This window comes from Zosterops lateralis (assembly GCF_965231275.1).
Source record: "Zosterops lateralis genome assembly, chromosome: 2".
Taxonomy (NCBI): Eukaryota; Metazoa; Chordata; class Aves; order Passeriformes; family Zosteropidae; genus Zosterops; species Zosterops lateralis.
In genome coordinates, this window is record NC_139763.1 from 9,561,587 (window position 1) to 9,575,317 (window position 13,731).

At 34.9% G+C, this 13,731-nt stretch overlaps 1 protein-coding gene across 1 annotated transcript in view; it reads left to right on the forward strand.

Annotated features, from left to right (window-relative positions):
* The window catches only part of CFAP47 (cilia and flagella associated protein 47), a gene marked incomplete at its 5' end in the record, with an annotated part of 294,184 nt that overhangs the window by 37,277 nt on the left and 243,176 nt on the right, over positions 1-13,731 (forward strand). The window contains 12 exons of the mRNA XM_083854475.1: positions 2,198-2,349; positions 4,451-4,566; positions 6,554-6,692; positions 7,842-8,070; positions 8,571-8,725; positions 9,449-9,582; positions 10,144-10,379; positions 11,076-11,268; positions 11,883-12,096; positions 12,473-12,625; positions 13,283-13,472; positions 13,577-13,673. Of these exons, the coding sequence (XP_083710601.1) occupies positions 2,198-2,349; positions 4,451-4,566; positions 6,554-6,692; positions 7,842-8,070; positions 8,571-8,725; positions 9,449-9,582; positions 10,144-10,379; positions 11,076-11,268; positions 11,883-12,096; positions 12,473-12,625; positions 13,283-13,472; positions 13,577-13,673 (2,008 nt within the window). The remainder of the gene's footprint in view (positions 1-2,197; positions 2,350-4,450; positions 4,567-6,553; positions 6,693-7,841; positions 8,071-8,570; positions 8,726-9,448; positions 9,583-10,143; positions 10,380-11,075; positions 11,269-11,882; positions 12,097-12,472; positions 12,626-13,282; positions 13,473-13,576; positions 13,674-13,731) is intronic.

A 13,731-nucleotide genomic window follows, 5' to 3' on the forward strand; every position in this document is an offset into this window, starting at 1 on the left:
CCAGAATTCATCCCGCAAGAAGCCCATGAGTTCCCTCGTAACTTCAGGGAACATTCTGTAAAAATGGGTCACTTTGCTGTGGTGTGAACGCCAAATCTGGGAAGTGACAACTCTTACCTCATTTCTAAGTTACATACTTGTAAGTTTTTTGACTGGAATAGACCCCTTGTGCTTGTTTACTGAGAGCTTTCTCAGAACAGAGGAAGTTTAAGCTTCCTCAGAAAAGAAGATGTTTGCAATCTTTTATTGAGATAGTATGATTGCTATGAATAACATCTGGTAACTTCTGGAAAAATCATTGCATTGCAAGGCTTTTTAAAGGCAGATGCATCTCTGCAATTCCAACCAGTTGAGTCCTCTTAACCTATGTGGCTCCAGTAAAAGCGTGTTGTGGTTAGTGGTTTATTGTTTATAAATTATGTCAAAATTCAGATAAAAATGTTGGGTTGAACTGGCATCAGGGGTTGAACAGAAGCTGATGTTGCTTTTTGTTCATAGCAGCTTGAACTGTGAATAATTCAGGATAGTCATCAATCTGATTTTCTTACAACCGAAGTACTTTGAATAATTTCATTATCTGAGTAGTGCACCTTTCTTTTTGAGGGCAAGAGTGGCAGGTTGATTCTTACTAAACTGTAGCTAAAGACTTTTGGCATAAGGTGAAACTGTTGAGAGTGCTTGGTTTGGTAGGGCTGTGCTTACTCCGTTTTGTTAGTTTTCATCAGCCTTATCAAATCTTTCATGTGCTCTAGAAGTGGAAAAGGCAGAGTCAATGTTAGAGAAGAGAAAAGCTTACTAAATAATAGCTTTGTGGTTTTCCCCTCTGTGGTTAACTCTTGCCTTTTGCTGTGTATTTTTATGGCCCTGTACATGAGATGACCAATATGACAGCTGGGGGACAGGATTCCACTTCACAGCCCCAGCTCCAGAAAGCTCTGTTGTGTTGTCCCTTCTTGTTCCCAGACCTCGTATTACTGCCTGTGATTACAAGGCTCTGAAGTGTGTGACTCCTCTGAAATACATTCTGGTGCATTATAGTGCAAGCACTGAAAAATAACCTTCCTTCAGCTGCCGTAGTGCCTGGCCAAGAAATGCCTTCCAAGGAATAAAACTCACAGGCAGTTTTCCATAGGCTTCATTGAATGTTCCTAGTGCAAAATATTAATTTTGTCTTGTATAAAATGAATATGTTTGGATGTTTTAATTTTTCTTGAGAGAACAGATAAATTGTACATGCCTCAGAAATAAAACATGGCTACTCCTTCAATGCTCCCATAATCATGATGTGCATAACATAAATTTCCCTTAGCTGAATATTTATACTGCTAGGAGGATTCTAAAGGAATAGAAGGAGATGCTTGGGTAACAAAACCAGCAACTAGTAAATTTTGTTTGCACATTTAAAACATGAACTAGAACAGAAAACTTGGAGAATACTGGGAAGACTGTCTTTCAGAAAAAAAAAAAAAATTATGCTGAACATAAAGAGTGGAAGGCCACTGTGCATGGGGTAATAATGTGAATTTTAAATTCTAGGAAGACTGAACCACCAGAGGAGCTCTTTACTTTGAGGCTTTCCTAGGAGTGTGTGAAATGCTGAATTTCCCTCTATGTGCTAGTGGGTTACTTGTGTCTTCTGTTCAAGGAAAGGTGCAGGAGGTTTCATTTAAACAGATGCTTACTTTTTTTTTTGAGAGAGAGGAAAGTGCTTTCCATCCCTCTGTTTTTTTTCTCTTTCATTTGACTGCCAAGACTGGAGGTGCCTTGGGCCTTTCAAGCAGATTTTCAATGAGCAGTGAATCTTTCTATTGGTATCAGTCAGACCTGAAGGAAACTCTTTCCCCTTTTGTTGCTGCTTGAACTGAGACTTAATCTTTGTTATTTTCTCAGGCACTAAAAATATTCTTCACTGGGTAATAGCTGATTTAATTTTGTGTTGCTTCAGAAGCTTTTTTTGGAACAGTAGGAAAAGCTGGAGCTCTCTTGGAAAGACCAATTCATTCTGTCTTCTCTATTTCTGTAAAAAGTTTGAACTTCAAGAAATAGAGAGGTAAAATTATAAAAACCTGCATATAAGTTCAAGGTAAGTTTTAAATCAATTTTTGTATTCTTCTGAAAATAAAGTACATCTATATCCTTCTTAATCTAAAAATGTGTAACAATTTAAAACACTTTTTTTTTTTTTTTTTAATTGCAGTTTAAATTGATTGTGGAAAATCCAGAAAAAACCGTTGCACCTGGACTTCAAGTGAAAGCTGTTGTGGAATATACTCCCAAATGTGCAGAAGATCTTCGGGATAAACTCACTCTTTTAATAGATGATGACGTAGTTCATATCCCCGTGCTTGGGTATGACATGCAAGAGTTCATGTGCTGGGTTAATATTTGCAGTTTAATCTTGTGGAAAGTTTACTTCTGGCTGTCAGTTATGGCTTTGTAATAGTCTGTCAGTTGCATGGAAAACAAACAGTAAGTTTGCTTACAAAAGTGAGATTTGTCTTTTTTTTTCAGAGCAGCACATGGGTAAGAAATTCATTGGGGTGATATCTCTCTAAAGTCATAGAGAATCTGGATTTTTAGTTTTGCCTTATTCTAACTTGGTTGTGATAATGTTGATAATTTTAGATGCTGTATTATTAGACAAGTCAACAGCTACTCTTGATGTCTTCTTTTCATAGTGAATCACTGATATGGAAGATTTCACAGAAATTGTTCGTAGCAGTTGCAAATCTGGATTATAGAGAAACATATGTTGCCTAATTCTAAAAATACAGTGCATATTTCAGAGTAGTATCACCTGTTCAAGGACTGTTGAAAATTTTTAAATTTTTATCAGGGTAGTATTGTGAAGATAAAGCCACTTAGGCTGATAATGCTCCTTGTGACTCCTTTTTGGAAAGAATTTGCAATAGATTAAGTATTTCACATCTTCATGTTTAACTGTCTTTTGAGGGGGAAGTGTTGACAGGCTTTAATTTTTTTTTTTTTTTTTTTTTTTTTTTTTTTTTTTTTTTTTTTTTTTGTGTGTGTGTGTGTTTGGAAAAACAAGTATACTTTGATTTCTTTTAATCAGTGTTTTAAAATGTATTTTATGTCATGCAAAAGCAGTAAATTCCAGCTTCGTGAAAAAACCCCAACCAACAAACCAAGGAAAATAAACCTCACACTGTGTTAAAATGGTAACCCTAAACCTTTTAACTTGATTTACCTTGTTTCTGCAGGTCTGTATCTATTAGAAAATCTCATTGCATATAGAATGTATGCTTTTTTCTGTCCAGTTGGGAAAGGAGATACTTGGATCTTGAGAGGAGAAATCCTTTTTTCATTCTTCCAGTAAAACTTCTTATAAGAATGTCTGGATACTTTGAAAGTAAAATTTGTACAGTTGTTTTGAGTGTACTCTAACTTTGATAGATGATTCCTGTTTAAATTTTTTTTCTGACATATCCTGCTAGTCTAGCATCATGTCTTTCAAGAATTTATTAACCTATTTTTTTTACATTACAATTACTTATCAAAGAGAATTAAAAGTGTATTGAAATTCCGGAAAGCAATTTCTATTGTGGCATTTCGTGATTCATATTTTTTTCTGTCCCTTTGTAGCCTCTCCCCTTGCCTTTAAGCAATAGAGTATTTATATATGCAGGATCTACCTTGCTTGACTAAGGATATTTATTTTTCTTCTCTATTATTTCTTCTGTACTGCATGTGACACAGATCAGGAGATGGAATTGTTCCTGCATTTTGTGGCCAAGAGGAGACAGATTGTTGTGCTGATGTAAAATTCCAATTGATTTGAAGCACAGTTTTATGTGACACCAGAAGTGTCATTGTATTGAAAATTGGAGTCTTGAAAATACAAGTTTCTGAGGCATGATCTGTTCATTATGGCTAAAAAGTACCTTATACAGTGATATCATCTCACTGGCTGAGGTTCTTAAATAAATAAAGGAAGTAGCTCATGGTTTGTGTCATTACCCACTTCTGTCTGTTGTAGTAAGTTTTGTTGAAGTCACAAAAAGTGTTTATCAAACACAAAGCTGTAAACTGGCACTACTTCTCTGCTTTAATTCATGCAGCTCATAATGAATTATGGTGCATGATTTGGTCACATTTTGTAATGCAACTAACTCAGGATAGTTTTACTTAAAGTACTGTAATGAATTATTTAAAACGAAATAGAAATATGTGGGTTAAATTTTGACCAATCGTTTATAGCTGTATTGTTTTAAAGTTAGAATACTGAGTCATTAAACAGACTGACAGATAATTACCTCTCTTTTAGATCTTCCCTGTGTATGCTGTAGTGCTGAAGTGAGTTGCCAAAATCTTGATAGGAGAACTAGGAGAACAGGAGTACTCTGTTCCACTGGAGTGCTTAGTCAAATTTCTTTAAAATGCAAAGGTATTTTCAAGTTTCAGGAAATATTATGTTGTCTTTTCTCTGCAGGTTAATTCCATACTGTGATCTGGAAATAGAGTCAGAGGTTAATTTTGGTGAAATGATTGCAAACAGTAAACTGGTTTCTAAAGAGATTAGTATTACTAACCGTGGAACAACTTCAGGTAAATATTAATATGCATTAAATAATACAAATGTTTTATTTTATTGGAAAAAGTAATTTTATGCAAGTTAACACTTGAGTGAACAAGTAGCAATTAACTGGAATTTTGGGTTATGCAGATTACGTGTACTGTAGCTGCAGGTGTTGTACATGGCTCACTGTTTATGTAGCCAGTACTGTATTTCCATTTAGAAAAGAAAAAATACTTCAGAACTTTGACAATTTTATGCATTCTCTCCTTTTGAGTCCTATTTGGAAGATGTAAAAATAATAGTTGCTCATTGCCTTAGTGTGCCCAGCATAGACAGCAGCAAATCACATCTGTTCCTGCTTTGTGCTTCTGTGATCCCCAGACCTGTCTCTTGAATAAACAGCTACAAGTTCCCTGAACTTTCCAAGCTAAAGTCCTCTGTGATGGGAACTGAATTGTATTTGTTGCTATAAGATAATGAGAGGCCTTTTATCTTGCTGCCATAGCTTTTGAAATCCTACAGCTTTTACAGCAGGCACGTCCTTAAATTTCTGTGAGCAGCTATTCCAAGGAGAGTAAGAAACATGGACAAAGGAGCATAAGAATGCTTATATGATCCAAATAACCTCTTTGACTGCCTTTTGCAGTGGACAAACCTGCAGACACCTTTCTCCAGAGGAAGGGTGGAAAATATGCTGAGTTTCAAACAACAAATTGAAGGCAGTTAATTATTTTTGTTCCTCATTTGTACAGCTGCTTGTTACATTAAAGGCTACCTTTTTTCTGCATTAGGCCAAAGTTGTGGGAACATTTGTTTTACATATGAAATACTGCACAAAGAGAAAATACATGATAACAGAAACACAGAGTTGCAATATTAAAAATCTCCAAAAATAAACAAAAATCTGTCTGGATGAAGCAGATCTTTATTTTTTTTTTTTTTCCATGAAGTAAAAGAAGAAATTATTGTGGGTGTTCTTCCTATCCAGTTCATCTTAAAGATGTAGTATGTAGTTTATATAATCAGGTCTTTCTCTCATATGCTAGCTTACTCCTTTGAGCAATTATGATTAGGTAAAGAAAAGGAGATAACCTACAGTATATATGCATCTACAACTAGGTTGCATGATAATTATTTTTTTCATATTGTGTAGGGAAATTTCTAGTTATAAACTCTGTTGCATGATACATGCATGGTGCAGTTTGATAGGGTTGGATGATAACTAGAAGGGTGATGGTTAGTAAAGGATGTCTTGGGGACAGGCAAGAGAAGAGCAGCTGAATCTAAGTTTCTGTAGGCTCTGTAAATCCTAACACAGCAGGTCACAGTAACAGGCAGCACATAAACTCTGTGAGCAGGAAGTGCTCTGTGCTGGCCTGAGACTCAGGGATTGCATTTCACCTGTCACTCCATGCACTAAAGGAGTCCTTTGTTCCTGCTTCTGATCTCAGAGATTATCTTTTATATGAAATCAAAGAATGCATTTTTTTGTACATTTGAAACAATTTCTTTGCATCTATTATAGAATGTCAGATAACTAATGTTGTTGGTTAAATACTGTTTTTTTTTCACATTTAAAAAAAATGCTTTTATAACCTAGAAATATTTAGTGTTCTCTTCTACAGTAGCTGTTGTAACCCTGCAGTATGCATTTAACTTTCTGGCTACTGTAGGTTCTTAGAGCTTTGATAATATTTGCAAATATTATTTATAGCCACATCATGCTATAGTCACTTTTGTTTGGAATGTGAGTATCTTTCCTGTTATAATCACAGCTTTTGCAAAACGGAATTGGACATGTGGGTGTAATAATTAAAGAAAGCCTGGAAACGATAGCCTACTTTGCTTGGAAATAGCTTGTAAAAAGGTTAACTCTGTGTTTCCTGTTTTCATAGGAAGATCTACTGCTTGTGAACATCTGCATTGTGTTGTGCAATTTCAAGTGTGTAACAGAAGCATATAAATCTATAAGTTTATATTGTCAAGCATTCTGTTGATTTCCATGGGTTTTTTTAGGTGTGTTTAGAGTATTATATGATGGGGTTGTCCTGCTTAACATAAAACCTACCAGAGGAGTAGTAAAGCCAAAATCTGTAAGGAAAATTCAAGTCGATATCTGCACAGATGTACCCGGAGTCATCCAGGAAATGATGAAGTGAGTGTATGACTGAAGAGATACAGCTTGATAAATTCCACTTTTGGTCTGTTATTAAGTCTAGTCTTTACTATGAATGTTTATCTAAATTTAAAGTTAAGTTCCTAAGTGTCAGTTGCTGTCTTTAATATTTAGTTTTATTTAATTGATTTGATTGTTGTATAAATTGTATGCCTGGCTGTGTTAATAAAAATCTGTCATAATTTGTAATGATCTAGGATGTTTGCACATTTTTCAGAATAAAACTAATCAGGAGACTTTGTAACTTTCACCTTTCTGCACATAGCGTTTTCCTTAATTTTCTTAGCTTCTGTAATTGCATGTTTTCTTTTAGCTCTGTGTTTGAGAAGTCTCAGAAACGTTCTGGTGTTCTTTGGTGTATCTTATTTTCATTGGAGGGAATGTATTTGCAACACTGGAGTGCATTGCTTTTAAATACATACCTTATAGAATCCTAGAATCCCAGCATGGTTTGGCTGGGAAGGAACTTTAAAATCCTGTATTTCCAACCCCTCTGCCATGGGCAGGGACTTTCCACCAGACCAGGCTGCTCAGAGCCCCATCCAGTCTGTCCCTGAACAATTCCAGTGGTGGGGAGTCCACAACCTCTCTGGGCAATGTGGGAATTGGGGAGGGGTGTAGTTGATTTTTTTGGATGTTTTGTTTTGGTGATTTGTGGAATCATCAAGATCAAGATTCCAGGCAGGAACAGTTGCAGTTCTTTCGTGCTTATTCAGATGAACTTGTACCTTCAGTTCCCTACAAGAAAATTAAATTTTATATGCTAAAATTGGTATTGAGATACAAAACCTCTGAGGGATAAGAGCAGTTATATATTGGCTGTGGACACCTCCTGATTCTTTGCAGATGTCACTCCTATAGTTTCAAGCATTTAAAAAAAGTCAGAAAACAAACCAAACCCAAAACTCCACCAAGTAATGTGTGATTTTTCCTGATTGGTGATACTCCTGGCATTATCAAGGACATGCTCACTTTGCCCTGCTCTCCCACTTAGTTTATCTGTGTGATTTGAAAGCTTGGATTGGGTCTTTTTTGGCACAGATTCTAATACAAAGCAAACTAACCAAAGTTACTATTTCTACATTTCTTCTCTACATTACCTGTTGCTGCTTCTGCTCTTACTGGCAGAGTGGAGTTGGAAAGTCATGGCTGCGCTGAAGTATGGATCAAAGGTGTTGTGGTTGAACAAGTTCTTAAAGTTCTTGGAGTATCTTGTGGAAAAGTACTAAAATGCATTAACTTTGGACCTCTTTACTTTGGGACCTCAAAGACAGAAAAAATACATTTATACAATGAAAGTCCTGAGAGTGTGGATTGGGTAGCAGTACTGGAAGACAATGCCATTGGGGGAGAGATGGTAAGAAACTGCTCTGGTTTTTATTTTAATTGAAAACTTGTTTTCATTTCTTATTTTGCGTTTTTTAATTCTCATCATTCATCTTCTAGTATTGTTTACTATGTCATACTGTTTCCTGATCAATAGGTTTTCTGAAATGTCTGTCCAACCAAAAAGTTTTTTGTTCCAATTTAACCCTGGAATTGAGTTTTTCTATAGTTATTTACTAGGAGTTATCAAAATACAATTTGAGTTCTAAGATACTAATAATCTGTAATTTCACTTGTTTTTCTCAGATAGTGAAATAATTTCAGAATCATGTTTAAAAAAGAGATTTCAAGACATTGACATGAAATTGATTTAAAAGTTGTTTAATTAGCCATGTGCTCTGTAACTATGTGATTGCTATTTCCTGTGATATGTCCTTCTACTTGTTATACATGAAAATGTATGTGTGGGGAAAAAAACACAAAAGAGAAAGTAGAACAGGGTCTACTATGCCTTATTTTGTTATTTTTTAGGGGACAGATCTCCAGGGGAGTACAGATGCTGTTTTATATGACTTAAGCCTGAAAAAGAAAGATGCAGATATTTCCACCTTGATCTTGTGTGCTCCCAGTCAAGGAACTTTGCTGCCTTATGAGAAATCTTTGATTACAGTCTGCTTTAGTCCAGAGTGAGTCAGTGATACCAATTAAATGCACACACACCAACACACACATCCAAGTTGGTTGGTCTACACTGTTCTGCAAGAGCTGTCTTAGAGAAAATAATTTTGAGTTAATATGTCTGCAAATTATTTCTGAGTAACTTCTTATGTATTTATGTGTGTTAAAAGAAATTTCTTGATGTGATTCTGCAAATAAAGCCTGAAGTATTTCTATGATTTTATGTTTTATAATACCCTAGGGGTTTATTTGGACCAATAATTGGTTAAGATGGTTTTGTGAGAATAAGAATTTTATTAGACTTTTTTGCCATATATTAACCACCAAGAGAGTGAAACATTTTGGAATGCTGTCATCTCATTAAAAATAAAAAATGCATATAAGGAAACATTTTTTCTTGGATAAGGAAAAAGCAAATGTGCTGTTGCCATTTTCCCTTGCTTAAACTCAATACAGGTAGTTACTATGCATGTGAGAGTAGCTTAGAAATCTGTTGTAGACAGAAAAAGATACCAAATTAACAGTATAATAAGCACACAGATATTGATGTGCTTAAATTTGTTACTATTTGCATTTTCTGAAAGTAATTACAAAGATCATTTGTTCAAGCTGTTACTGAAAACAAAGAAGCCAGACTGGATGTTCAAAAATATGTTTTGATTTTTTGTGGGTTGGATTTGGAGGTTTATTTTTTTTTTTCATCTTTTAATTTGAAAATGTGACTCTTACAGAAAATTTGAAAGAGAGCTTGAAGTGGATGATGCATCACTGATTCAAGATTATGTCCTGTTTCTGAGGTTTGAGGCTGTTGGGGCTAGAGGTGTCTGTCTGCAGGACATCAGTGGTGGTGCCCCAGCAACCACAAGTATGTTAGTCACCATCAGAAATGTATATATGGATGATAAAACCGTATAGCTTTTTAAACTTCTAAAAACATTCTTGGTTGTCTTAATAGTTTTATGGTAGATCTGCTTTTTTGTTTATTTATATCAACACAAATAAATTAACTTGCATCTTGAATGCTTTTGCACTGAAACCTCTTTGAACAGTGAGTAGAAATGAGGGATTTGTGTTATGAATGACCACCCATCACTTAATTATAATAATTATAAATACAAATATTTGAAGGAAATAAAACACCCCCAGCCATTTGCAGCTCACTAACACTTTTGTAATACCAGTCTTGTGCATTTTCAAGTGCATGTTTGATTATCCTCAACTTCCTTACTGAGGGGATGCATTATCCAACATCTTTTAGAAGTAAAGATCTCTGCATTAGGTTTATAGAAACTGCATTATAAAACATACTGGTTTGTAGTATTATTTTGTTTTCGTGACTGTACAACTACAGCATGACTGTCCTGTTAGTGAGATAATGGGTGTGAGAGGGGTTTTGTTTGTTTGCTTGTTTTTGTGTTTGATGCAGGGAGTTACTTTCGTCACGTGGACTTGGCTTTGATGGGTTCTGGATATCCTGTGATATTAAATTTTAAGCCAGGAAGAGTAATTAATTTTAAGGACTGTTATTTGGGTGAACAAACAGAAGTGGTGTGCACAATGAAAAATGAATCTGAGTTCCTTCCACTAATGTTCAGATTCCGCAGAGCTGCTCACTTCAAAGTTTCTCCTGAAAGAGGAACACTTAAAGTAAAATCTGAAAAGGTAACTCCCTCTTTCTCTTAGGTTTTGTAAGTGTGAAGATTATTTTATTTTATTATAGTGGTTAGCAGTGGAATTTCTTAAAAATAAAAGCAGAGGAATTTCATTTCAGTAGCAATGGCTTTTAATACCAGCCAAATATATTTTTGTATTTTGTATAGTCTCTTAATGCTTTTTCCCTACTTCAGGAAGCAACAAATACTATTTTAAATTAGGAAAAAAGATTGGAATTCTAAGGTCACTTTACAAGGGATTTTCCTATCTGTAATTATTTTTTATTTGACTGATTTGAGACGATTAATTTATACTCAAATATTTTTGAAGGATACTTTTAATTTGTTTCAGTAAATCACAAGTATTCAAGTAAAATAAAATTTTCTTTTAATTAGAGGAACTTTGCCAAATACTAAGTCAAATACAGAAACATTTACAATTTTGCAAACCAATAAATCAGGGCACAAGATCTCTCTCAGAAGTGAACAAATGACACTTTGCTGTGTTCTAACATGTCAGATTTTTATGTTACCTTATATTGCTAATTTTTATGTGCCTCTTGGCATATTCTGCAAGCCCAGATTTGAATACCTGTTTTAGAGGTAAGTGTGGAGAGAAGTGACTGAAGGGACTCAGTCATATACAGAATTACACAAAACTTGACTCTTTATTGTCTCACATGTCTCAATGAGTTTTCTTTTCCAGGAAGTGATCATTTCATTTTCTCCACATCAAATTGGAACGTTTGAGATTAAGCAAATTATTGATATCATTGGGACAGGAGTAGTGGAAAATAATGTAGAGGCTTTGAAGATGAAATCTTTTCATCAAATATGTTTGACCTTACTTGGTGTGTGCAAATCTAAACGAAGAAGCATTGTATTCACAATTAATCCTGGTAAGATGCTAAAAACATAAATGACAAGTGATAAAATGTTTTAAAAGCACATTTTTAGCACATTTTTTAAAGAGATATTGTACTACTTTTAGCTTGCTTGTAAAAAGCCGTATCTCTTTGGAACTGGAGAGAATGTCAATTGTATGACGTGTCCCATAAGACGGCAAAACAAAGGCTAAAATATGGTACACCCTCCCATAATCTTATCCAAATTTAAACTATTACAGCATAAATTTTCGTCATATGATTATCTGACTTTTTTAAGATTCTGTTTTTGCAAAATTCATGCCTCTGTTTGCAGCCCTTAACACGAGCCTTAGGACACTGTGATTGGTGTGACAGGCAGCTCTGAGTGTCTGATGTGCAAGACATAGCATCATAGCTGGACACAGCTGGTTTGAACTCTGGGTTTATTTGTTTGGTCCAGGCCAAGGGAAGCAGTTGGCTCTTGGCATGATGTGAATGGCTCGTTCTGTCTTGTCTCAGGAAAACGCTGTGGGATGGATATCTGACCACTGTGCTGCTGGGTAGACCATTGTAAATTAGATAAATATTTTTAAGAACTTTGGATTTTGTTTAGAAAGTATTAGTTTATGTTTTATTTGAATTTTAAGGTCTAACACCCTTGATCTCTAATGCAACTGGACAGTTTGTAGTTCGTGGCACAGGACAGCTCAGTGATACAGCACCTGTGGCAATCCTTAAATCAACCCAAACACAGATTCACACTCACCAGAGAAACAGGAACTGTAAGGATGATGCACTTATAGCTTTCCCCAACGATCGTGCAGCCAGCCTTAGGCCTAGTGAATGGAATAAAAAGTACAGGTAAAAATTATGTGAATCTGATATTTAACCCTGCACATTTGCATGTATCATATAGTAGATCAAGATTGGTTACTCATATGACAGTTCGCTGTTTTTTTTTCAGGCTGAAAGTACTTTAAAATTCATTGCATTCCCGAGTCTCTTGCACATAAATTTATTGAGTTTTCTTATGTGGAACTACAAATGTAGCTATTACACTTGGAATATTTCATTTTAATGGTTGCCTTTACAAGGTCAAATATTAATAATCAGGTGTGATAAAAAGAATGTTTGGAATGAAATATGTATGTATCAAAATCAATTATGTTCTCACTCTAACAAGACCCAGTATCATTTTACATGTGTAATGAAACTACAATTCTCTTTAAATATTTAGGACTATTTTCACAAAGACTGAGAGATATAGTTATGTAGACCCAGACTTTGCTTATACTGAATTTGAACGACTATTCAGAAAAGCAAATACCAAACGCTACATAGACTTCATTTCCCATTTGAGACAGCGTCGTTTAGAGAAAGAGGCTGCCAGGTAAGCCTTGGTTTAAAGGGTAAATAAATGCTTTGGGATCGTACAGAAAATAACATGAATATATGTGCAGAATTAACTTAATGGCAACAGTCATATACCTAAATTTATCCCATGCCAATATGCTTACAATCTTGGGACTTCCATTTATGTTGCATTCAAAACCTGTTTGTTTCAAGTATTTTGACATGTAGAGATCACTTCCTGGGTGAAACGTAGGGATAGAGGCAGGGCACTTGAAATTAAGCTTAAAGTGAATTTAAATTAAGGTGTCAGGTTTTAAGAATACTTGGTTATGGTTAATAGGAAAAAAGATAACATTGATTGTTTTGGATTCTCTTTATATAAGAAATATGTATTTCCAGCTAGGATGTCTAGTTCACCCCAAGTGATGGATTCAGTATGTAAATTATTATATATTCTGTGGACTGAAGCAGATACAATCCTTTAATCTGACTGGTCCTCTAGATTTACCTTACAGTAAAAATCAAAACAATAAAAGTATTTTCGAGATATTTTCTGTGCTTGAGGTTTTTTTAAATAATGAAATATTCCTACTGAAAATATTGTTTTGTTTAAAAATATTAAATAATTTAATGTGTAGATCATGGAATGCTCAAACTTTTAGATTTCCACATTCTTTTTTTTCCTTCCCTGTAGGCAGTTTCATATTTATAACAATCCTGTGAGCATAGGCATTAAACCAGGTGAAGGCCTTAAGTCACCACACATCTCAATCTCAGATTTGGCCGAGGAGAAGCCAGAGCCCAAAATGCTTCCTTCAAATGAGAATTACATGTTAACGAGTCGAAAACTGGCAGCAATTGTTTCTAAATCTACAAACAAAGGAGTAAGCTAAACGCTTGAGTATTATGTGAGCATAATGGGTTTGCGGTATAAAAAGTCGTAAGAATTTTGATCCTGCTCTGAAGAAGTGTCTTGTGTTTATCACAGGTTTGGAGCTGGCTTAATCCTATGCCATCTTCTACACAGGAGAAGGAAGATTGTGGGCTAACTTTGACACACAAACAGCTTCATCAAATATTCATTGGTAAGATTTTTAATTTGTTTGCAAAATGCAAGTGCTAGAAAAGCACTTATATATAGTT